We start from the raw sequence: 26,203 nt of genomic DNA, 5'->3' as shown, positions 1-26,203 counted from the left end.
TCCCCTTTGTGTCTTCTCATGTCCCTGTGTGACTAGTGACCCCATTACATCGGGCCCCGCTCACAGCAGTCTTTACATGTAAAGTCTGTTTATTTAATGCTCCAGCAGTGACTCTGCTTTGTTAAACTACCGTAATCATTTGTAGTAGTACTCACCATCAAAGCAGCGGGTAGCGTAACGTCACTCCCTCCATTAATGAAGTGGGAGGAGCATGACTGAGTGAGTGACGTTACACTGCCGGCCTGCCCGCTAGTTTGATAGCGAATACTACTACAGACGATTACGGTAGTTTAACAAAGCAGAGCCACTGGTTGAGGATTACATGAATAGACTACCTATGAAGACTGCTGTGAGCAGGGCCTGGTGTAATGGAGTACAGTGACTGCATCGGGCCCCGCCGCAAGTGCCGGCCTCCAGCCCCGCGTGATAGAGGTAAACTAACGGATACATCGCAGGTCGCGCTGTGCAGCATAGCGGCCGGTGATGTATCAGTGTCAGCAATGTAAAAATTGCACCATTCGCTTTATAAGACGCACTGCCCACCCCCCCACTTTTAGGGTAAAAAAAGTGCGTCTTATAAAGCGAAAAATATACGGGTATACCTGGTGTAATGCCCACATTAACTAGATCAACAACCATGCTCTCCAGTGTCACTTTAACACTTTTTATCTTGTCTACTCCCCCACCTCCTCTATGGGTGGGCAGCAGCTCGTGCCATGAGACAATCAAGCACTTGCATCTCCCAGGAGTGCACTGCAGTTAGCTCGTTAACTCCTTCCTCCCGTACATATAAAAATCGCTATGCCGGCACTGAGGAGGAAGAGTAGGGCCACCACTGAGCATGTGGGTCTACCACTGAATGCAGGACATGGAGGATCACAATTCTGACCACAAGACAAAACAGCAGGGGGCGTCCCCAATGGGTTGTAAACCTACAATATTTGTATTGCATGCATATTGCAGTAATGCTACACCTGAAATGCCCCATGTGTTACATAGGACTACGTTTATTGGGGTTACCTCTAACTCACTTAAAGGGGCTATCCTATGATTAAAAGGGGTTCTGTCATGTATTATATGACGTCTGATTTTCATATATTTTTTTACATTAAAGGGGTTCTGCAGTTTGCTTTAACTGATGATCTATCCTCTGGATAGATCAGCATCTGATCGGCGGGGGTCAGACACCAGGGACCCCTGCCGATCAGCTGTTTGATTAGGCAGCGGCGGTCCAGCAGTGCCGCGGCCTTCTCAAACCGCTGATCGGAGGCAGTCCAGGGTGTCGGACCCCCACCGATCAGATGCTGATGATCTATCCAGAGGATAGATCATCAGTTAAAGCAAACTGCAGAACCCCTTTAATGTAAAAAAAAAAAAAAATTATTAAATCAGACGTCATATAATACATGACAATCTCTTTCTAGCAAAACTAGGACCAGCCCTGGACCTCACATGGATCCAGAGATCTCCACATTCATTGCTCCAATTGTTCTGCTAGATTCATTTCAAGATGGCAGCTCAGGGGTCTGCTACAGTTGGAAGGATGGGACTGAGCATGTGCGTCCACCTCAGTAAAGGTGGACAGAGAAATTAGAGAAACAGCACTACACAGATAGTATAGCCCCTGAATTATTCAGTGAAATCTAACATTTTTGCTGGTTTAAAAGCTGGAGGATAGTTTTTGTGGGACAACCCCTTTAGAGCATGAGGTGCCAAGTTTGTCTTTTGCGTTACACATACTTAGGAAGGTTTCTGCAGGTTTTCAGCCATGGGGACAAATATTCTGCGCTTCATGGCTGATAACAGGGGGCAACATACTGGTATATTCCCAGTTACATGATCATATATAGCTCTGCCCCCAGCGAATACATAGTTGATAACCTGGAACCTCTGCCATGATGTTCTATGGCACATTCCTACCAACCTCTCTTTAGAGCTACGTTGGAGAGTCCAAAGTCCGTTAGCTTAATGTGGCCCTCATTCGATATCAGCATGTTGTCCGGTTTAAGGTCCCTGCGGAAAGCACAAAGAACGTGGAATAGTACAGATTACCACGGATTATACCAGTAAGATGTGTACAGGAACTCCCAGAGACTAGACGAGAGGAGTAATGCTCTGCAGATAATCTCACAGCTGCTCCATCACTGTACAACTCCGTAAACCCAATCTGCCCCAATATGGCCGACGTTACAATAGTCTTTCAGGATGAAGCTCATTAAAAGGAGGTTTTTGGGAGGATTTTAAAGAGGTTGTCGCACGGCATGTTACAGTACAGTTACCAGAGTTCTGTGCAATGTGACCTGGCTAGAAGCCAGTACCCATCTTGTTACATCAACATTGTATAGACTAACAGTGTGTTTTATTATACCTCCTGATGATCCCATAGCATCGCCTAGGGGGAAACGCGTCGAGGTAACCCAGGTGTATGACTATATGGTCAAACCTGACTATCTGCATTGTTTGTGTGTCTCTGTACCCTTTGGTGTACCAATGGTACTTTATTATCCTCACCTCATACCGGGGGCACTCTAGACCAATCCCTGTATACACCCTTTTAGGGACATCTGAGGGATCGCAGTCTAGGTACGTGGACAGGGGGCCTCCCTGGGCTGAGGTTGTAAGATAGGGGTAGACGTAGGGATAATCTATTCCCGTACCCCAGGTGATTATCTAGTCTCTGGACGCAATTATTAGTCACATACCCTGTATTTATTTTTTATTTTTTGTATAGTAGGTCCAACTGTGATCTTTTTTTAAGGTATATCATTAAAATTGTGATTTTTAGGGGTTTTTTCTCTACGCTGGAACTTCAATTGTCACATGACCAGGACAGATTTCCACCATCATCTTTCAGTGACTGCAAGCAGAGATCTTGAAGACAATAAGCAGTAGAGGCACAAAATATATTGAAAAGTCTAAGAACTTTTCATTGTATGGTGAAGAAGCTTTACTTGTTGAAACTGGAATCCCCCTTATTAAAGGGGTTCTCACTTCAGTAAGTGGCATTTATCATGTAGAGAAAGATAATACAAGGCACTTACTAATGTATTGTGATTGTCCATATTGCTTCCTTTGCTGGCTGGATTCATTTTTCCCCTCACTTTATACACTGGTTGTTTCCATGGTTACGACCACCCTGCAATCCAGCAGCGGTGGTCGTGCTTGCACAATATAGGGGGGAAAAAATGCCGGCCTTTTTGGTGGCCAGGACTGCGGGAGCGCACATAGGCCGCGGCAGAGCCTGCAGCCCTACCACTACGTCCACTAAAAACAAGGACAGAAGTATGTATCACCTCCTGTCACCATCCCCTACCGATGTCTATCAGCAGTTTTCTATTTACAAAACCGCTGACAGACGCCATTTAACCACCTCAGCTCCCCTAGCTTAAACCCCCTTAATGACCAGACCACTTTTTACACTTCTGACCTACACTACTTTCACGGTTTATTGCTCGGTCATGCAACTTACCACCCAAATGAATTTTACCTCCTTTTCTTCTCACTAATAGAGCCTTCATTTGGTGGTATTTCATTGCTGCTGACATTTTTACTTTTTTTTTGATATTAATCAAAATTGACCGAAATTTTTGCAAAAAAAAAAAGACATTTTTCACTTTGTTGTAAAATTTTTCAAATAAAACTACATTTCTATATAAATTTTTCTCTAAATTTATTGTTCTACATGTCTTTGATAAAAAAAAATATGCAAGTAGTGTATATTTATTGGTTTGGTAAAAGTTATAGCGTTTACAAACTATGGTGCAAAAAAATGTATTTACGCACTTTGACTTTCTGAGCACCTGTCATGTTTCCTGAGGTTCTTCAATGCCCAGACAGTAGAAACACCCCACAAATGACCCCATTTCGGAAAGTAGACACCCTAAGGTATTCGCTGATGGGCATAGTGAGTTCATGGAAGTCTTAATGTTTTGTCACAAGTTAGCGGAAATTTTTTATTTATTTTTTTCCCCCTTACAAAAGTCTCATATTCCACTAACTTGTGACAAAAAAGAAAATTTTTCATGAACTCGCCATGACCCTCACGGAATTCCTTGGGGTGTCTTCTTTCCAAAATGGGGTCACATGTGGGGTATTTATACTGCCCTGGCATTTTAGGGGCCCTAAAGCGTGAGAAGAAGTCTGGAATCCAAATGTCTAAAAATGCCCTCCTAAAAAGGTACTCATTGAAATTTGGGCCCCTTTGCCCACCTAGGCTGCAAAAAAGCGTCACACATGTGGTATCGCCGTACTCAGGAGAAGTAGGGCAATGTGTTTTGGGGTGTCTTTTTACATATACCCATGCTGTGTGTGAGAAATATCTCTGTAAATGACAACTTTCTCCATTTTTTTTTATACAGAGTTGTTTCTCTCACCCAGCATGGGTATATGTAAAAAAACACCCCAAAACACATTGCCCTACTTCTCCTGAGTACGGAGATACCACGTGTGACACTTTTTTGCAGCCAAGATGCGCAAAGCTCCCAAATTCCAATGAGTACCTTTAGGATTTCATAGGGCATTTTTACGCATTTGAATTCCGTGAGGGGTATGGTGAGTTCATGTAAGATTTTATATTTTGTCACAAGTTAGTGGAATATGAGACTTTGTAAGAAAAAAAATAAAAAATTTCCGCTAACTTGTGCCAAAAAAAATAAAAATCTTCTATGAACTCGCCATGCCCCTCAAAAGTGATCTTTATAGCGCTGCATCGATTTTACGGTGTTTTAGCAGTGATCAGAAAAAAAATAAAAAATTCTGTCACTGCGGTGGGGCGGACTGAACGCAAGTGTGCGCACAAGATCAGGCCTGATCGGGCGAACACTGCGTTTTTTTGTAGAGCCTATAGAACATGTCCTATTCTTGTCTGCAATTGCAGACAAGAAAAGGCATTTTCTATATAGTTCTGGCAATGTGCAGATCCGCAAAATGTGGAAAGCACATTGCCGGTGTCCGTGTTTTGCGGATGATCGCTGCTGGCAGGCTGTAGATCAACTCGTTTACCTTGCGATCCTGTCTGTGAGCGCGCGTTCACAGGAAATCTCGGCTCTCGCGAGATCATGCATAGATGCATCCAGGAGGAATAACCCAGCCGCCCACAGGACGCATCCCTGCGTTAGGCGGTCGGGAGGTGGTTAAATAGCAGCGAGGAGAGAACGCTCGTTTTGAAGATAGGTAGGAATCTCAGAATTTTGACTGATGAAAACTTTTAAAGAGGACCTTGCACCTGAAAATGAAAGTTAAACTAAAGACGCAGCGTTACTTACATGCCCCCGGTATTGCTTATTCATTCTTCAATCTGTGCCGTTTGTCCGCGCTGCCCCCCGGAATATTTGCCGCCTTGTATGCTAATGAGCCATTCGGCTCAACTGGGCGGGCCTTCAAAAGTTCTCCTGGGCGTGTCATTCTTCTCCCTGGCACGGAGCGCATCCAATCAGCGCGCTCCGCTCTTAGCCAGGGAGAAGACGCTCCAGTTCTCGCGAGATGGCGCCGGCTCCAGATGGTTGAAATCGCTCCAGTTCTCGCAAATCTCGCGAGAACTGGAGCGTCTTCTCCCTGGCTAAGAGCGGAGCGCGCTGATTGGATGCGCTCCGTGCCAGGGAAAAGAATGACACGCCCAGGAGAACTTTTGAAGGCCCGCCCAGTTGAGCCGAATGGCTCATTAGCATACAAGGCGGCAAATATTCCGGGGGGCAGCGCGGACAAACGGGGGCACAGATTGAAAAATTTAAGTAAACGCTATATCTTTAGTTTAACTTTCATTTTCAGGTGAAAGGTCCTCTTTAATATAAGGCTATGAAATACTACACGTTCTACAGGGACATTCTACATGCTGCCATCATTGTGTTTAATGGGTAAATGCAGAGAAAATTGTCACGTCTGTTGGGGGGGTGGAGGGTCCTGTGATAACGGTCCTTACCTGTGAATTATTCCGTGTCTGTGTAAGTAGTCAAGGGCCAGAGCAACCTCAGATATGTACTTCACCGCCATATCCTCATCAAAGTACCCGTAGATGTGCAGCAGGGACTTCACATCTCCTCCAATGAGATATTCCATGACCTGAGAGGCGACATACATATTTTAGGCCTGGGGTAACATGAAGAGGATTTGAATGGCTGATATATTAAGGCTACGCCCACTTTTGCAGCACCCGGCGAGTGTCAGAGAAGACGGCTTCTTTTTTAAAAAGGGGCTGGGTGAGACGTTCAACCAGCATGGGGGCACCTGAAGAGTCTGCCCAGCTTTACTTCAGACCCATTCACACGACTGTATACGTTTTTGTGGACCACAAAATGCGGATCTGCAAAACATGGATACCGGGCGTGTGCGTCCTGCATATCTGCGATCCCGCACATTTCGCCCCATGTTAGAAATGCCTATTCTTGTCCGCAAAATCGACAAGTATAGGACATGTTCTATCCTTTTTGCGGGGCCGCGGAACAGACATACGGGTGCGGACAGCACGCGGTGGCCCCATTGAAATGAATGGGTCCGCATCGGATTTGCGAAAAATGTGCGTAGAAAATACGGTCGTGTGAATGGGCCCTTATTTTGTACTATTCCAGAATTACAAAGGATTTGCAGACACCGGGCACTGTGCAGTCATCTGATGCAGGAAAGAAATCGCTACCCCACAAGAGTTCAGCTAGGATGTTAGGGGGCGTCTATCAACCAGCAGAATTGTGAATACAGCTCTGGATTAGAACACAGGCAGTAGTCTCAGATCAGTACAAGATGAGAAATGCATGTCAAAAGTTACTCAATATTTTCTGTATTATTTTCTAACTGTGTGAAAAGAAGAATGGGGCAGATTCCATCAGTATGGTAAATGTATTGTATGACTAGGTTCACACGGAGCGTTTTGGGCGAGGAGAAAAAACCTGATGTGAATCCATGTCGTTTTTTTCCACACTTGTTTTGGTTACCGTAAGAATTCCATTCATGGCCATTCTGAAAGGAATTCTGGACGTGGAATCCACTTCTAGAATGGACAGGACACTTCTTTATTCCGCGGTGTGGTTTTTAAAACCAGCGCTGTATGGATTAACATGCAGATTCCCCATTGAAAGCCAGAGGGGACGCGGTGGAGGGCACACTGCGCCATATCTGGTAACACTGTACCACTCCACAGGGGTGTCTGCGATGGGACAGGGATCCCTGCTACTATGCGTATTCGACGTAACCATTCCTGCATACATTCTCTCCTCGGGTATCTCATTCAGGCGCAAGCGCAGTTACACCTCGACACAGGAAGGCTTCTACCCCTCCTACCGTAGACGAGTGGTTTGATGAAGGAACACTATGAAACCCCTCAAGAATCCACTCGTTTCCCGAAAATCTGGAGTTCTTGGGACTCCTTTTGCACCCCTGGGACATGCTGGACCCTTCAGACTAAACCCTTCCCCCCTGCACCCCCCCACCCCCACTCTTTTTTCAGATTTTTGTCCTTCAGTCTACTACCCAAATGTAGGATCAATTAAAGGGGTTCTCCGGGCTTTTAATATTGATGACCTATTCAATATAAGATCGGCAGGGGTCCGACACCCCCGCTGATCTGCAGTATGAGGAGACGGAGTGCAGTGTGCACATGCCGTCTCCCTTCCTGTCCGCTGCTGCTTTGCCATAGACCTAGAGCAGCAGCGAGCAGGAAGAGAGAACGGAGACGGCACCTGCACACTGAGCGCGCCGTCTCCTCGTACAGCTGATCGGCGGGGAAGGGGTGCCGGGTTTCAGACCCCCGCCGATCTGATATTAAATGACCTATCCCGAGGACAGATCATCAATAGTAAAAGTCCGGACAACCCCTTTAATGTTAATGTCCAGCGTTATGTTTTTGACTTATTTTTCTTGTTTATCATAAATACTGCACTAATACTGTGCATCCGACTATTATAGGCTTCTCTTCTGCATGCATTTTGGTGACGATTTTGGCGTGGATAAGAAGGAAGGGGATGTGACCTAAACATAGCAAAAATAAATAAAAAAGAAGTGCCAAAATGTTGTTGCATTTTAGTAGTAAAACTCCACCAACTTACAGGTGGTGTAAACAGATTAGACGGCTTTTTTTCCTTTTTGCTCATTGACAGAATTCAGACGCAAATCTGGGGCAGGATTTGCAATACTCCAAATTTATAACGGCCCATGCGCCAGAATAGTAAATTTGTCTAATATTAAGTCTGCGATTGATGTTAGGCTACTTTTACACTTACGGCAGAGTGATCTGGCAAGAAGTTCCATTGCTGGAACTGACAGCGGATCCGGCAAAACGTATGCCAACTGATGGCATTAGTAAGACTGATCAGTCTTAAAAATGCCTGGTCAGAAAAATGCATTGAAATGCCGGATCCATCTTTCCGGTGCCATCCGGCAAAACGGATCCGGCATTTAATTTTTTCACCTTTTTTCTGTCCGCGCACGCGCAGACTGGAAGGATGGATCCAGCACTAATACATTCCTATGGAAAAAAATGCCGGATATGGCATTCAGGCAAGTCTTCAGTTTTTTTTTCGCCGGAGATAAAACCGTAGCATGCTGTGGTATTACTTTTTGCCTGATCAGTCAAAGACTGAACTGAAGACATCCTGAACGGATTACTCTCCATTCAGCATGAATGGGGATATGCCTGATCAGTTCTTTTTCGGCATTGAGCCCTTTTGATGGAACTCAGTGCCGGAAAAGAAAAACGCTAGTGTGAAAGTACCCTTAGACACTGTTAGGGTACTTTCACACTAGCGTTAAAGTTTTCTGGTATTGAGTTCCGTCTTAGGGGCTCAATTCCTGGGAAAAATAAAACGCACCAGTTTTGTCCTAATTCATTCTGAATGGAAAGTAATCCGTTTAGTATGCATCAGGATGTCTTCCGTTACGTCCCTTTAACGGTATTTGGCCGGAGAAAATACCGCAGCATTGAAAAGTATTAATGCCGGATCCGGTACCAAGTGTTCAGAAAATTGCAGCATTGACAGATCCGGTTTTTCCGGTCTGCGCAGGCCTTTAAAAAAAAAAATGAGAAAAATAAATAAATACAGATTCCGATTTTTCCGGATAACACCGGAGAGACGGATCCGGTAGGTCAATGCATTTGTCAGACGGATCCCCGGATCCGGCAGGCAGTTTCGGCAATGGAACTGCCTGCTGGAATCAAACAATGCTAGTGTGAAAGTACCCTTAGTAAATCTGCCCCAATGAGTCCTGGAAGAAGGAGGGGGCCGGAATGTGCTGTCCCGCATCTGGACATTTGCAGATCCGCAAAAAAGAATAATAGAACATGTCCTATTCTTATCCGCAATAGTGGACAAGAAAAGGCATTTTCTATGAGAGTGCCGGCGACGTGCGGTCCGCAAAATGCAGAATGCACATTGACGGTGTCCTTGTTTTGCGGATCCGCAAAACACATACGGACATGTGAATGGACCCTTAAGCGGAAACTTGTCGGATCAACAGCGGCATCTCCATACATGAATATCCTCTATACTAGGAAGATTTTTACATAGGAAAAAAACTTTGTAAAACTTGTCGAGAAGGGAGTTCAGAGGAGCAGCCATGACTACTGCACCTATCGGGCACTTACCAGGTAGATGTTATTGGCTGACTGTAGAAAGTAATATAAATGTACAATAAAAGGGCTTTTACTTAAAGCTAGAGCGTTCCTTTCCGCTTGAACCTGATGCACCATGTTCTTATTAATCATGTCCGCCTTCTTGACCACCTGTCAGAAAGAAGAAGACATGGATTCCTTTAGACACACAAATGCTTTAGGCTCAGTTCAGACCTGAGCGTTTTACAGTGCGTTCCTATGCGCTGTAAAACGCTCAACAAGGAGAAACCAATGCTTCCCTATGGGAATGGTTCTCACCTGGGCGTTTTACAGTGCGTACGATCGCGCTGTAAAACGCCCGACGCTCAAACAAGTACATGAGCGTTTTTTTGGGCGTTTGTCGCGCGTTCCCGTACATAGACTTTCGGGAATGCGCGACAATGTGTGTTCACTTTGTCTCTGTATGCGCGCTTGTAAACGCCCGTACAATCGCGCATACAGAGCCACCCAATTATTTTTTTCTGTCAGTTTAAACCAGATAGATACACGTCTCCTTTTTCTCGAATCTCATTTTATATTTTCAGATTGTAGATTTATTTATCCTCTTTTCAGAACATGATGATGGGGGCGGCCATCTTGCCTGAGCTGATCTTAACAGCATTTACAAAAGCATAAAAAAAAAAAAAAAAAAAAAAAAAAAAAAAAAAAATTGCTGTACGGCAGCCCCATGGGCCATAGACACAATGGACAGGAGGACATCTCAGTGACTTCTATGGGAGAGGTTTCTAGGCAATGGCCGTGACCCGTGCAGAGGTCATTATACAAGGAAAGAATAGATAAGCTTTATACACAGCGGTGATATCATTACAGGCAGGATTAGAATCACAGATAAGCAGATAACTTCAGTAAAGTGATCTGTACAGACCAAGAATCAAAAATTCTTTAAAAACATGTTTAACAATAGGTCATTTTCTGAGGACACATTCCCTTTATTTTTTCCGGACAGAAGAGACTGGTACGGTAAATCCCAGCCATGGTTTCTAGAGATACAGGAGTATACAACGAGGCCATGAATGGAGATACGATTGTGTGACCATGTACAATCCTCCCCCAGGATAAACAGGATTACTTTGTGTTCCCCCCTCCCCAGAGGAGACCATCAGCAGCCTGGTCAAAGCCAATTCACTGGAGAACAATAGTCATTTGGAGGTCAGGTAGAGGGGCAAAGGGTGTATTACACCGGCCGATTTTTCGGCAGATGATCGCTAACGAGCGTTTGTAGTAATGCTCGCTAGTGATCATCTGGCAGTGTAATACTGCCACCGATTGCCCGCTCGTTCATTGGGCAATCCAAATCATTTGTCACCTTTAGGCCTCATGCACACGGCCGTTGTTTGGGTCCGCATCCGAGCCGCCGTTTTGGCGGCTCGGATGCGGACCCATGCACTTCAATGGGGCTGCAAAAGATGCGGACAGCACTCCGTGTGCTGTCCGCATCTGTTGCTCCGTTCAACGGCCCCGCTAAAAAAAAACATAACATGTCCTATTCTTGTCCGCGCTTTGCGGACAAGAATAGGCATTTATATTGACGGCAGGCGGCTTCCATTTTTTGCGGCTCCGCGGACGGCAAAAAACTGAATGGTCGTGTGCACGCGGCCTTATTCACAAAAAGTGTAATACCAAGTGATCAAAAAGTAGTATGTACCCTAAAAATTGTACAAATCAAACCGTCACCTCACCCTGCAAAAAAATTATACTCTACCTAAGACAATCATCAAAAATAAAAATATATGGCTCTCAGACTATGGAGACACTAAAACATGATTTATTTATTTTTGTTTAAAAAATGCTTCTATTGTGTTAAGTGAAAAAAATAAATAAAAATAAAGTAGACATATTAGGCATCGCCGCGTCCGTAACATGCTCTATAAAAATACCACATGACTTAACCCAGTGGTGACCAACCATTTTATGTCTGAGGGCCGCACTAGACTTAGTATAAATTTTGCGGGCCGAAACCAGGTAGCTTTGCCAGAAAGAAATGCAAACGCTGTGAGGGGGCACGTGTGAGCATTACTACTGTGAAGGGGGCACATATCTTGGCATTATTACTGTGAGGGGGCATGTGATGTATACATGTGTGTAATGTGATGATCACACACTGCACTACATACATTACACACATGTATACATTACATACTGCGCTGTCACCTTCTTCTGCAGGTCTACCTTGATGTCTGGTCTTTAGGCTTCAGTCAGATCCTCCACCGCCATGCTTGCACCGTGTGCCCGACACCACCAGGAGCTGGCCCCTCCTCCTTTCCTCTCCCGCCGGCTTCTCCTACAGCAGGGCGCTCTATCGCTCCAGTGCCCGCCCAATCTTACCAATCAGGGGCGTAGCTAGAAATGACTGGGCCCCATAGCAAAAAATGTATGGCCCTCCCCCCCCTCCCGGATATCCCACCCCCACATACCTATCGGACCTCCCACCCCTATATCCCCTCAAGTGTCATCCACAGATCCCCCCCCCTCAGTGTCATCCACAGATCCCCCCCCCCCCCCCCCCCCCCCCCCAGTGTCATCCACAGATCTCCTCCCCACCCAGAGCCGCTTCCTAGCCAATTTATTCACTGCACTTGCCTCTGTGAAATTGAAGAGAAGCGCCGTAATCTCGCACATGCGCGCACTGGCAGAGGCATCAAAGTTCGCATGCACCGTCTTCCTGGCCTCTGCGAGATTACGGCGCTTCTCTTCAATTTCACAGAGGCAAGTGCAGTGAATAAATTGGCTAGGAGGCTGTGCTGATAAAGTCCTGTTACTGGCCCGCGGGCCGTAGGTTGGGCATCACTGTCTTAACCCATCAGATAAACCCCATTAAAAAATAAAATAAAAACTGTGTCAAATAGCCATTTTTTCCACGTTACATCACAAAAAGTGTAATATGAAGCGATCAAAAAGCGATCAAAAAGTCATACACACCCTAAAATAGTGCCAAACAAACCTCTCATCCCGCAAATATAAGACCCTACCTAAGACAATCGCCAAAAAAATAATTTTAAAAAATTTGGTCTTCAGACTAGAGACACTAAAACATGATTTTTTTTCCTTTCAAAAGTGATATTCTGTAAAACTAAAAAAATAAAAAAAGTATACACATATATTAGGTATTGCTAAGTCCGTAACGACCTGCTCTATAAAAATATAACATGACAGGTTCGTGGCAATAACCAAAGACAATTACCTCTCCCAACTGGTTCAGGACCCGACTAGAGGGACGGCCATACTGGACTTAGTATTAACCAATAGACCTGACAGAACAACAGACGTGCAGGTTGGGCGACACCTGGGAAATAGTGACCATAAAGTAATAACCTTCCAATTATCATTCAAAAGAGTGTTTCTACAGGGAGGAACAAAAATACCAAACTTCAAAAAAGCTAAATTTAGCCAACTAAGAGAGGCCATAGGCCAAACTAACTGGGACAAAGTCCTCACAAATACAGACACAAAATGGGATATCTTTAAAAACATCCTAAAAACTCATTGTGAGAGGTACATACCGTATGGTAATAAAAGGTTAAGGAACAAAAAGAAACCAATGTGGATAAATAGAACTGTAAAGAAAGCAATAAATGACAAAAAGAAAGCATATAAAACACTAAGGCTGGGTTCACACTTGAGCGTTTTACAGCGCGTTCAAACGCGCTGTAAAACGCTCAACACATGAAAACCAATGCTTCCCTATGGCCCTGGTTCTCACTTGAGCGTTTTACAGCGCTGAAAAACGCGCTGTAAAACGCCCTACGCTCAAACAAGTACTTGAGCTTCTTTGGGGCGTTTTGACGCGCGTTTGTGGCCATAGGACATTGCAGTCAATCACACAAACGCGCGTCAAACGCGCGTTTACTATTGCAAAAAACGCTCGTCAAAAACGTGCGTTAAACGCGCATTTTAAAGACGCTCAGGTCGGAACCCAGCCTAAAACAGGAGGGTAGCACGGAAGCACTGAAAAACTATAAGGAAAAAAATAGAACATGTAAAAAACAAATAAAAGCACCAAACTAGAGACCGAGAGATTAATTGCCAAATAGAGTAAAACTAACCCTAAAATGTTCTTCAATTATATAAATGTTAAAAAGTATAAATCTGAAGGTGTCGACCCTTTAAAGAGTAATGAGGGGGGAGTCGCAGAGAGCGACGAGGAGAAAGCAAAGCTGTTAAATATTTTTTTCTCCAATGTATTCACTGAGGAAAATAAATTGTCAGATGAAATGCTGAATGTAAAAATAAATTCCCCATTAAAAGTGTCCTGTCTGACCCAGGAAGGAGTACAACAGCGGCTTAAAAAGATCAAAATAGACAAATCGCCAGGACCGGATGGCATACACCCCTGTATCCTAAAGGAATTAAGTAATGTCATAGCCAGACCCTTATTTCTGATATTTGCAGACTCTATACTGACAGGGAATGTCCCACAGGATTGGCGCATGGCAAATGTGGTGCCAATATTCAAAAAGGGGCCAAAAACAGAGCCTGGAAACTATAGGCCGGTAAGTTTAACATCTGTTGTGGGTAAACTGTTTGAAGGTTTTCTGAGAGATGCTATGTTAGAGCATCTTATGGGAAATAAGCAAATAACGCCATATCAGCATGGCTTCGTGAGGGATCGGTCATGTCAGACTAATTTAATCAGTTTCTATGAGGAGGTAAGTTCTAGACTTGACAGCAGCGAATCAATGGATGTCGTATATCTGGACTTCTCCAAAGTATTTGACACTGTACCTCACAAAAGGTTAGTATATAAAATGAGAATGCTCGGACTGGGAGAAAACGTCTGTAAGTGGGTAAGTAACTGGCTCAATGATAGAAAACAGAGGGTGGTTATTAATGGTACACACTCAGATTGGGTCACTGTCACTAGTGGAGTACCTCAGGGGTCAGTATTGGGCCCTATTCTCTTCAATATATTTATTAATGATCTTGTAGAAGGCTTGCACAGTAAAGTATCAATTTTTGCAGATGACACTAAACTATGTAAAGTAATTAACACTGAAGAGGACAGTATACTACTACAGAGGGATCTGGATAGATTGGAGGCTTGGGCAGATAAGTGGCAGATGAGGTTTAACACTGACAAATGTAAGGTTATGCACATGGGAAGGAATAATGCAAGTCACCCGTACATACTAAATGGTAAAACACTCGGTAACACTGACATGGAAAAGGATCTAGGAATTTTAATAAACAGCAAACTAAACAGCAAAAACTAGTGTCAGGCAGCTGCTGCCAAGGCCAACAAGATAATGGGTTGCATCAGAAGGGGCATAGATGCCCGTGATAGGAACATAGTCCTACCACTTTACAAATCGCTAGTCAGACCACACATGGAGTACTGTGTACAGTTCTGGGCTCCTGTGAACAAGGCAGACATGGCAGAGCTGGAGAAGGTCCAGAGGAGGGTAACTAAGGTAATAACTGGAATGGGGCAACTACAGTACCCTGAAAGATTATCAAAATTAGGGTTATTCACTTTAGAAAAAAGACGACTGAGGGGAGATCTAATTACTATGTATAAATATATCAGGGGTCAGTACAGAGATCTCTCCCATCATCCATTTATCCCCAGGACTGTGACTGTAACGAGGGGACATCCTCTGCGTCTGGAGGAAAGAAGGTTTGTACACAGACATAGAAGAGGATTCTTTACGGTAAGAGCAGTGAGACTATGGAACTCTCTGCCTGAGGAGGTGGTGATGGTGAGTACAATAAAGGAATTCAAGAGGGGCCTGGATGTGTTTCTGGAGCGTAATAATATTACAGGCTATAGCTACTAGAGAGGGGTCGTCGATCCAGGGAGTTATTCTGATTGCCTGATTGGAGTTGGGAAGGAGTTTTTTATTCCCCTAAAGTGAGGAAAATTGGCTTCTACCTCACTTGTTTTTTTTGCCTTCCTCTGGATCAACTTGTAGGATGACAGGCCGAACTGGATGGACAAATGTCTTTTTTCGGCCTTATGTACTATGTTACTAGGGCTGAAACGATTACTCGATTGAATCGAGTAAGGCTACTTTCACACTAGCGTTCAGAGCGGGTCCGTCTGGTGTCTGCACAGACGGATCCGCTCCGATAATGCAGACGTTCGCATTCGTTCAGAACGGATCCGTCTGCATTATAACTTAGAAAAATTTCTAAGTGTGAAAGTAGCCTGAACGGATCCGTCCAGACTTTACATTGAAAGTCAATGGGGGACGGATCCGCTTGAAGATTGAGCCATATGGTGTCATCTTCAAACGGATCCGTCCCCATTGACTTCCATTGTAAGTCTGGATGGATCCGCTCTTCTCCGCACGGCCAGGCGGACACCTGAACGCAGCAAGCAGCGTTCAGGTGTCCGCTTGCTGAGCGGAGGCTGAACGCTGCCAGACTGACGCATTCTGAGCGGATCCGTGGCCACTCGGAACTGAAGCACTTGGGCTGATGAGTTATTTTTATAAAGGAAAACAGTCTATTAATTCATTTTTTTCTTATTAGAATACTCGATTAATCGTAAAATGGGGTAATTTTTTGGGGAGTTTCTACTCTAGGGGTGCATCAGGGGGTCTCCAAATGTGACATAGGCAAGTCAACTTAAAATTATCCCAGTGAAATCTGCCTTTCAATAACCATATGGCGTTAGCTTTCCTTCTGCGCCCTGCCGTGTGCCCGTACAGCAGTTTACAACCACATATGGGGTGTTTCTGTAAACTACAGAATCGTGGCAATAAATATTGAGTTTTGTTTGGCTGTTAACCCTTGCTTTGTTACTGGAATTGCCTGCTGGATCCAACAGTCTGTATGCAAACTGAAACCATTTGTAGACGGATCCGGATCACAAACGCATTGCAATACCGGATCCGTCTCTCCGATGTCAACCGGAAAAACGGATCCGGGATTTTTTTTTTACATTTTCAAAGGTCTGCCCATGCGCAGACCAGATCCGTCAATCTGGCAGTCCAGCAAGTGTTCAGGATTTTTGGCCGGAAAGAAAAATGCAGCATGCTGCGTTTTTTTCCGTCCAAATACCGTAAAAGGACTCAACGGAAGAGATCCTGAACGGATTGCTTTCGATTCAGAAAGCATTAGGACAAAACAGTTTTTTTTCCGGTATTGAGCCCCTGTGACGGAACTCAATATCTGAAAACTTTGACGCAAGTGTGAAAGTACCCTTAGCCTTCTAACGTCCCAAAAAAAGAGAATGTCATTTACAAAATGATCCAAACATAAAGTAGACATATGGGGAATGTAAAGTAATAACTATTTTAGGAGGTATTACTGTCTGTTTTAACCTCCTCAGGACCGCCGTACGCAGGATTGCGTCTTTGCGGCGGCCCTGCTCTTCTGGGTGGACGCGCCGGCGCGTCCTCTCGCGAGACGCGAGATTTCCTGTGAACGCGTGTACACAGGCGCGCGCGTTCACAGGATCGGAAGGTAAGCGAGTGGATCTCCAGCCTGCCAGCGGCGATCGTTCGCTGGCAGGCTGGAGATGTGATTTTTTTAACCCCTAACAGGTATATTAGACGCTGTTTTGATAACAGCGTCTAATATACCTGCTACCTGGTCCTCTGGTGGTCCCCTTTGTTTGGATCGACCACCAGAGGACACAGGTAGCTCAGTAATATGTTGCACCCACCACTACACTACACCCCCCCCCTGTCACTTATTAACCCCTTATTCACCCTTGATCACCCCTGATCACCCCCCTGTCATTGATTACCCCCCTGTCAAGCTCCATTCAGATGTCCGCATGATTTTTACGGATCCACTGATAGATGGATCGGATCCGCAAAACGCATAAGGACGTCTGAATAAAGCCTTACAGGGGCGTGATCAATGACTGTGGTGATCACCCCATATAGACTCCCTGATCACCCCCCTGTCATTGATCACCCCCCTGTCATTGATCACCCCCCTGTCATTGATCACCCCCCCTGTCATTGATCACCCCCCCTGTCATTGATCACCCCCCTGTAAGGCTCCATTCAGACATTTTTTTGGCCCAAGTTAGCGGAAATTATTATTTTTTTCTTACAAAGTCTCATATTCCACTAACTTGTGTCACAAAATTAAATCTCACATGAACTCACCATACCCCTCACGGAATCCAAATGCGTAAAAATTTTTAGACATTTATATTCCAGACTTCTTCTCACGCTTTAGGGCCCCTAGAATGCCAGGGCAGTATAAATACCCCACATGTGACCCCATTTCGGAAAGAAGACACCCCCAGGTATTCCGTGAGGGGCATATTGAGTCCATGAAAGATTGAAATTTTTGTCCCAAGTTAGCGGAACGGGAGACTTTGTGAGAAAAAAATAAATAAAATCAATTTCCGCTAACTTGTGCAAAAAAAAAAAAAATTCTATGAACTCGCCATGCCCCTCATTGAATACCTTGGGGTGTCTTCTTTCCAAAATGGGGTCACATGTGGGGTATTTATACTGCCCTGGCCTTCTAGGGGCCCGAAAGCGTGAGAAGAAGTCTGGGATCCAAATGTCTAAAAATGCCCTCATAAAAGGAATGTGGGCCCCTTTGCGCATCTAGGCTGCAAAAAAGTGTCACACATCTGGTATCTCCGTATTCAGTAGAAGTTGGGGAATGTGTTTTGGGGTGTCATTTTACATATACCCATGCTGGGTGAGAGAAATATCTTGGCAAAAGACAACTTTTCCCATTTTTTTATACAAAGTTGGCATTTGACCAAGATATTTATCTCACCCAGCATGGGTATATGTAAAATGACACCCCAAAACACATTCCTCAACTTCTCCTGAATACGGCGATACCACATGTGTGGCACTTTTTTGCAGCCTAGGTGGGCAAAGGGGCCCACATTCCAAAGAGCACCTTTCGGATTTCACTGGTCATTTTTTACAGAATTTGATTTCAAACTCCTTACCACACATTTGGGCCCCTAGAATGCCAGGGCAGTATAACTACCCCACAAGTGACCCCATTTTGGAAAGAAGACACCCCAAGGTATTCGCTGATGGGCATAGTGAGTTCATGGAAGTTTTTATTTTTTGTCACAAGTTAGTGGAATATGAGACTTTGTAAGGAAAAAAAATAAATAAAAAAAATCATCATTTTCCGCTAACTTGTGACAAAAAATAAAAAAAGTTCTATGAACTCACTATGCCCATCAGTGAATACCTTAGGGTGTCTACTTTCCGAAATGGGGTCATTTGTGGGGTGTTTGTACTGTCTGGGCATTGTAGAACCTCAGGAAACATGACAGGTGCTCAGAAAGTCAGAGCTGCTTCAAAAAGCGGAAATTCACATTTTTGTACCATAGTTTGTAAACGCTATAACTTTTACCCAAACCATTTTTTTTTTACCCAAACATTTTTTTTTTATCAAAGACATGTAGAACAATAAATTTAGAGCAAAATTTATATATGGATCTCGTTTTTTTTGCAAAATTTTACAACTGAAAGTGAAAAATGTCATTTTTTTGCAAAACAAATCGTTAAATTTCGATTAATAACAAAAAAAGTAAAAATGTCAGCAGCAATGAAATACCACCAAATGAAAGCTCTATTAGTGAGAAGAAAAGGAGGTAAAATTCATTTGGGTGGTAAGTTGCATGACCGAGCAATAAACCGTGAAAGTAGTGTAGGTCAGAAGTGTAAAAAGTGGCCTGGTCTTTCAGGGTGTTTAAGCACTGGGGGCTGAGGTGGTTAAAAGCAGATAAATTGAAATTTTGGAAATTGCAATTTTTTTTATTTTTTGGGGTAAATTTGCTATTTGTTAATAAAAATGAAATATTTTGACTCAACTTTACCAGTGTCATGAAGTACAATATGTGACGAGAAAACAATCTCAGAACGGCCTGGATAAGTAAAAGAGTTAGGCCTCTTTCACACGGGCGTTGCGGAAAAATGTGCGGGTGCGTTGCGGGAACACCCGCGATTTTTCCGCACGAGTGCAAAACATTGTAATGCGTTTTGCACTCGCATGAGAAAAATCATGCGTGTTTGGTACCCAAACCCGAACTTCTTCACAGAAGTTCGGGCTTGGGATCGGTGTTCTGTGGATTGTATTATTTTCCCTTATAACATAGTTATAAGGGAAAATAATAGCATCCTGAATACAGAATGCAAAGTAAAATAGCACTGGAGGGGTTAAAAAAAATAAATAAATAATTTAACTCGCCTTAATCCACTTGCTCGCGTAGCCTGGCATCTCCTTGTGTCTCCTTTGCTGTACAGGACCTGTGGTGAGCATTAATTATAGTTCAAGGACCTGTGATGACGTCACTCCGGTCATCACATGATCTTTTACCATGGTGATTCACCATGGTAAAAGATCATGTGACGTACGATGTGATGACCGGAGTGATGTCATCACAGGTCCTTGAACTATAATTAATGCTCACCACAGGTCCTGTACAGCAAAGGAGACACAAGGAGATGCCAGGCTACGCGAGCAAGTGGATTAAGGCGAGTTAAATTATTTATTTATTTTTTTAACCCATCCAGTGCTATTTTACTTTGCATTCTGTATTCAGAATGCTATTATTTTCCCTTATAACCATGTTATAAGGGAAAATAATAATGATCGGGTCTCCATCCCGATCGTCTCCTAGCAACCGTGCGTGAAAATCGCACCGCATTCGCACTTGCTTGCGGATGCTTGTGATTTTCACGCAACCCCATTCACTTCTATGGGGCCTGCGTTGCGTAAAAAACGCAGAATATATAACATGCTGCGATTTTCACGCAACGCATAAGTGATGCGAGATTTCCGCGCGGGTGCAATGCGTGACGTGAACGCATAGCACCCGCACTGAATCCTGACCTATTCATTTCAATGAGTCTGTGTACATGAGCGTTTTTTTTTTTTACGCATCAGTTCTGCGTTGCGTGAAAAACACAGCATGTTCTATATTCTGAGTTTCTCACGCAGCCCTGGCCCCATGGGGCTTCAGTGAAAAACGCATTGCATCCGGAAGCAAGTGCGGGTGCGATGCGTTTTTCACTGATGGTTGCTAAGAGATGTTGTTTGTAAACCTTCAGTTTTTTTATCACGCACGTGAAAAACGGATCAAAACGCATTGCACCCGCGTGGAAAAAACTTAACAACTAAATATAATCGCAGACAAAACTGACTGAACTTACTTGCAAAGTGGTGCGAGTTTCACTGAACGCACCCTGAACGCATCCGGTCCCAATCCGCAACGCCCGTGTGAAAGGGGCCTTAAAAATTTGTATTTTGCAGCGTTCAGCCTTTCCGTTCTCTTGCTCTGTTATAGGAGGACTGCAGGACTTTTGTCTCCGCTCCAAAATCATCTTCTGAGCGGAAACCTAACGGACCCCATTATAGTCTATGGGGGTCTATGAGGTCCGTGGGCTCCGCTCGGCTCAGTTATGAGCCGAATCCATCCTTTCCGTTTTCCTGCTCCTATAACAGAGCAAGAGAACGGAAAGGCTGAACGCTGATGTGAATAAGGCCTATTGTGTGCCAGGACGGATCCGTCTTGGCTATGTTACAGATAATACAAACGGATCCGTTCTGAATGGATCAGTTACTACAAGGCACTTAGGGCTCTTTCACACTTGCGTTCTTTTCTTCCGGCATAGAGTTCCGTCGTCGGGGCTCTATGCCGGAAGAATCCTGATCAGGATTATCCCAATGCATTCTGAATGGAGAGAAATCCGTTCAGGATGCATCAGGATGTCTTCAGTTCTGGAACGGAACGTTTTTTGGCCGGAGAAAATACCGCAGCATGCCGCGCTTTTTGCTCCGGCCAAAAATCCTGAACACTTGCTGCAAGGCCGGATCCGGAATTAATGCCCATTGAAAGGCATTAATCCGGATCCAGCCTTAAGCTAAACGTCGTTTCGGCGCATTACCGGATCCGACGTTTAGCTTTTTCTGAATGGTTACCATGGCTGCCAAGACGCTAAAGTCCTGTTTGCCATGGTAAAGTGTAGCGGGGAGCGGGGGAGCAGTGTACTTACCTTCCGTGCGGCTCCCGGGGCGCTCCAGAGTGACGTCAGGGCGCCCCACGCGCATGGATCATGTGATCGCATGGACATGTCATCCATGCGCATGGGGCGCTCTGACGTCATTCTGGAGACCCCCGGACGGTAAGTATACTGCTCCCCCGCTCCTACTATGGCAACCAGGACTTTAATAGGGTCCTGGGTGCCATAGTAACACTGAACGCATTTTGAAGACGGATCCGTCTTCAAATGCTTTCAGTTCACTTGCGTTTTTTCCAGATCCGGCTTGTAATTCCGGCAAATACACGCCGGATCCGGACAACGCAAGTGTGAAAGAGGCCTTACTAATGTATTGTGATCGTCCATATTGCTTCCTTTGCTGGCTGGATTCCTTTTCCATCACATTACAGAGGACCTTTCATCAGGTTTTACTTGATAACATCACTACCTCCCCCGACCGGGGCTTTCATAAATCCACCAAAGCAACCCCAATCCGATAAATGGAACTGATGTTCAAGGAAAATTACTGCCAAATAAATCGGCTGTGTGTGAACGCAGCCTAAGGCGTCACGGGACATAAGATGGCAGTAAGAGAGGTCCTGCTGAGACCCCAGCGACATCCGCCATCATGAGAAGTGACATTCACTCATTTACTGTCACAAGTCGCTGCGCAGCCGCAATAATGGACTGAAGTCGGACCAGTGGTTTTCTAGCTGTCACAGAACTACAACTCCCAACATTCCCAGGTCATGCTGGGAGAATCATCACTACATCCGCTGGAGCACTACAAGTCTCAGCATGTCTCACCTTCACGGCAAACAGCCTGCTGTTGTTCTGCCGGCGAGCCAGGTACACCTTCCCGAAAGCGCCGCGGCTGATGGGCTTCACTATGGTGAAGTCCTCAATGGACGGCGGGTGCGGCACGGCGATCTTCTTCTCCCGGCACAGGGACCGGTCCCCCTTCTTCTCCGCCGCCGCCTCCAGCGCTCCCGTCACCCCCATGTTGCCAGTTTATTTACGCCAGACCTCGCCGACGCGCCGCAGCAGTTTAAACTCAAGACACGCCTCCACGTGACGTCACCGACCCTCCCTACCAATAAAATCAATCCCTGTAGAGAGTTCCTTCTAACCACGCCCCTCGATAGCGGCCATGTTTACTCAGGGCACAAGCCCACATGTTTGTTTTCGAAAATCGAACAAGTTCCTTCTTGATGCTGTGACTCTCCTCACCGCCCGGCCTGTCTCCGCACACCAGCCTGAGCTCTCACCTATGTCATGCACCTGTACTCCAGACAATTGCTTAGAGGACAATTCCCTAATATTCCCATAATTTGTTTCCTAACAACTCCTTTTCCCCATTTATCTAAATCCCTCACCTCAGATCATATCTTGTGGGGAAATTCTCCTCCCATTGTTGTTGATGGGAGTCCGCACCGCCATTAATACAGCCTTGGATTACCAAACCATGAGGCCGGGTTCACACGCCATATTTTGGACGCAGACTTTGTGCCAAAATCCTCCCCAAAAACGTATACAGAACGGAAATCTGCCTGTTAATCCATACCACGCTGATTTTTTTCGCATGCGATTTTAAAAACCGCATCACAGAAAAAAAAAGAGGTGTCCTGTCCATTCTTGGCGTGGATTCACACACATACAGATAGTTCAGATCGGAGGTCCTGACTCCTGCACTGCATATACTGGACCCTACGCTGCTGTGGGGTCTTGGGTCTATACAGTCTGTCAGGATAGGTCGTCAGTATGTGATCGGTGGGGTCGGACCCCGCCGCAGAGCTCTGGCGAGCGCCACAGCCTCCACGCAGCTTACTAAATACAGCGCCATCCACTGGATAGTGTCTGTGCTTGGTATTGCAGCTCAGCCCTATTCACCTGAAAGGGATTGAGCTGCGCCTAGATCACGCGATCGATGGACGTGACCTCACCTCAAACAGCTGATCGTGAATCGGACCCCCACCAATCTGATACTGATGACCTATCCAGTATTAAACTCTCGGAAAACCCATTTAAGGGCTCATGCACACGACCGTATGTATTTTGCAGTTCGCGAAACACGGATGTGCAAAAAAAAAAACCACCAAAAAACGGATGACATCTGTGTAACGTCAGTGTTGCATCTTTTTTTTGCGGATCCATTGTAACAATGCCTGTCCTTGTCGGCAAAGGGACAATAATAGGACATGTTCTATTTTTTTTTGCGGAATGGATAGACAGACACAGAATGCACACGGAGCCATTTCCGTTTTTTTCAAGCCCCGTTGAAGCGAATGGTTCTGCATACGGACCAGGGAAAAAACGGACCGGAAAAATAATATGTTTGTGTGCATGAGCCCTAAAGGGCGTCTGTCAGCAGATTTGTCCCTATGACACTGGCTGACCTCTTACATGTGCACTTGGCAGCTGAAGGCATCTGTGTTGGTCCCATGTTCATATGTGTCCGCATTGCTGAGAAAAATTATGTTTTAATATATGGAAATGAGCCTCTAGGAGCAACGGGGGCGTTGCCGTTACACCTAGGCCTAGAGGCTCCGCTGTTTCTACAACTGCCGCGTCCTCTGCACTTTGATTGACAGGACCAGGCAGTGTAAGGGCTCATGCACACGTTTGTGGTCTGCAAATTGCCGCCCGTGTGCCTTCCACAATTTGCGGCCCATTAGAGAAATACTTATTCTTGTACGTAAAATAGACAAGAATAAGACATGATCCATAATTTTTGCGGGGGTCACGGAACGGAGCAACGGATGCGGACAGCACGCGCCCATTGAAGTGAATGGGTCCACCAAACCACGTTCGTGTGAATGCGCCCTAAATATGATCACACCTGGCCACGACTTCTTGTAAAGTCAAAGTGCAGAGAGAGCAGAACCTCTAGGTGTAACGGTAACGCCCCCGTTGCTCCTAGAGGCTCATTTGCATATATAAAGACATCACTTTTCTCAGCAATGCGGACACATATGAACATGGGACCAACACTGATGCCTTCAGCTGCCAAGTGCACATGTAACAGGTCATTCAGTGTCATAGGGACAAATCTGCTGACAGATGCCCTTTAATACCTATTATTTCTGTAAATTGATGGTTACCCCCAACGCTCCCCCGTTCCTTCCCATGGGTGAGCACCCCGCTGCCGAGTACATATACATGCCAACTCTCCTAAAACATCCGGGAGCCTTCCAGAAAAAATGGGGAGATCCCCAGGGCATGAGGGCGCAGGCTGAACCACCTGGGGTGAGGAGAAACTGGGGGAAGGGCACAGATTTTGGACCACAACATGTTTATTATAGGTGTTATATCCACAGCAGAAATATGTCTTCATGCCATGGACTTGTACCCTAGAGTAGCTACAAAATCCATACAGTTCCCTCTAGCAAGTCTATCCTGTGTGAACATGACCCTGCTGGGCCTGCTTCACACAGCTGCGTCATGCAAATGACAGCGAGAGTGCTGTCGCCATGGTTACTGCAGCGTAGAAAGATCCGGAAGTGACGTAATCAACCCGGAAGTTCCTGACTGCTGGGTTATCCGGGTCACCTTTGTTACATCACGCCGGGTTGCGGCGAGTGGCCGGAGAGACTGTGTAAACCGGGCTGAATTCCCGGGGTGCGGACGCCATGTTCTCGCTCAGCAGCACGGTGCAGCCGCAGGTGAGTGACGTCACGGGAGCGCGTCATGTGACCACGTCCCGTTCCAGAAGATTCCTAGGCGCCGCGTCCGTCACCAAACAAGTGACGTAGAGGTGTCGTGACGAGCCATGCTGAGACTTGTAGTCCACCACATGCCCGGCAGAAGTGATTGCAGTACACACGGTCTTCTGGTGGGACTCGAGTCTGACTGGAGGTCGAGCTGGTTTTCATGGTGACCCTCCATAGGTGTTGGGGTTCACATCTGGGACAGTGTTGACAGTGGATTGGCTGTCAGGGCATGCTGGGGGTAGTAGTTCACATCAGCGGTAGCGCAGCCAGTAGCTGGAGGTCTGAGATTTATCAGACTGGTGTAAAGTAGAACCAATCAGATTCCAGCTTTCTTTTTCCAAAGGAGCTGTCAAAAGTGAAAGGTGGAATCTGATTGGTTGCTATGTTCAACTAAGCCAGTTCTACTTTACCCCAGTTTAATAAATCTCCCGCGGAGTTCTCTCTGTTCGCACCACGTCGTCCATTTAGTGTATATGCCGTGAAAGCATTGTGTCCCTAGGGGCCCCGTCTGACAGATATACTTCAGCGTACCACTAAAGTAAGAGGCTTAAAGGGCCATCCCAATTGTAACGTGTTTTCCCCCTCCCCACAGTATAGGGGAGAACCATTAGATCGGCGTATAGAGAGGTTGTATATTTGCTGATGAGCTAGCTTCCATCAGTTTTGAGGGAGCGATCAGCAGTTCTCGATGGGTCCAGATGCTGGCAACAGGTACCCCGACATTTCTACATGGCAACCAGTCAGATGAAGGGATGACAAAAAACGGAAATAACTCTATGTACATTCCGTGGCCGTTCCGCAAAAAAGAAAATAAAATAAAATAGAACGTGTCCTATTATTGTCCGCATTGCGGATAAGGAGAGGACTGTTCTATTAGGTATCCATGTTTTGCGGATCTGCCATACACCCAATGGTCGTGTGCATGAGCCCTAATACAGCAGGTGCTGTCCGCGCGCTCTTTATTAGGTTTGCAT

At 45.4% G+C, this 26,203-nt stretch overlaps 2 protein-coding genes across 4 annotated transcripts in view; one reads left to right on the top strand and one right to left on the bottom strand.

The window, feature by feature from the left end:
* Positions 1-22,563, bottom strand: part of MASTL (microtubule associated serine/threonine kinase like) — a 60,881-nt gene extending 38,318 nt beyond the window's left edge. For both annotated transcript variants that reach the window (XM_040434373.1, XM_040434374.1), the window contains exons 1-4: positions 22,327-22,563; positions 9,569-9,706; positions 5,918-6,057; positions 1,925-2,013 (exon numbers count right to left, since the gene is read on the bottom strand). In XM_040434373.1, the coding sequence (XP_040290307.1) occupies positions 1,925-2,013; positions 5,918-6,057; positions 9,569-9,706; positions 22,327-22,521 (562 nt within the window). In that variant the 5' untranslated portion in view covers positions 22,522-22,563. The remainder of the gene's footprint in view (positions 1-1,924; positions 2,014-5,917; positions 6,058-9,568; positions 9,707-22,326) is intronic.
* Positions 22,564-25,036: 2,473 nt separating this feature from the next.
* Positions 25,037-26,203, top strand: part of YME1L1 (YME1 like 1 ATPase) — a 69,032-nt gene continuing 67,865 nt past the window's right edge. For both annotated transcript variants that reach the window (XM_040434372.1, XM_040434371.1), the window contains exon 1: positions 25,037-25,181. In XM_040434372.1, the coding sequence (XP_040290306.1) occupies positions 25,149-25,181 (33 nt within the window). In that variant the 5' untranslated portion in view covers positions 25,037-25,148. The remainder of the gene's footprint in view (positions 25,182-26,203) is intronic.

This window comes from Bufo bufo, chromosome 5 (assembly GCF_905171765.1).
Source record: "Bufo bufo chromosome 5, aBufBuf1.1, whole genome shotgun sequence".
Taxonomy (NCBI): domain Eukaryota; kingdom Metazoa; phylum Chordata; class Amphibia; order Anura; family Bufonidae; genus Bufo; species Bufo bufo.
Note: the sequence above shows the minus strand (reverse complement) of the source record. Positions and strands in the feature narration are given on the sequence as shown.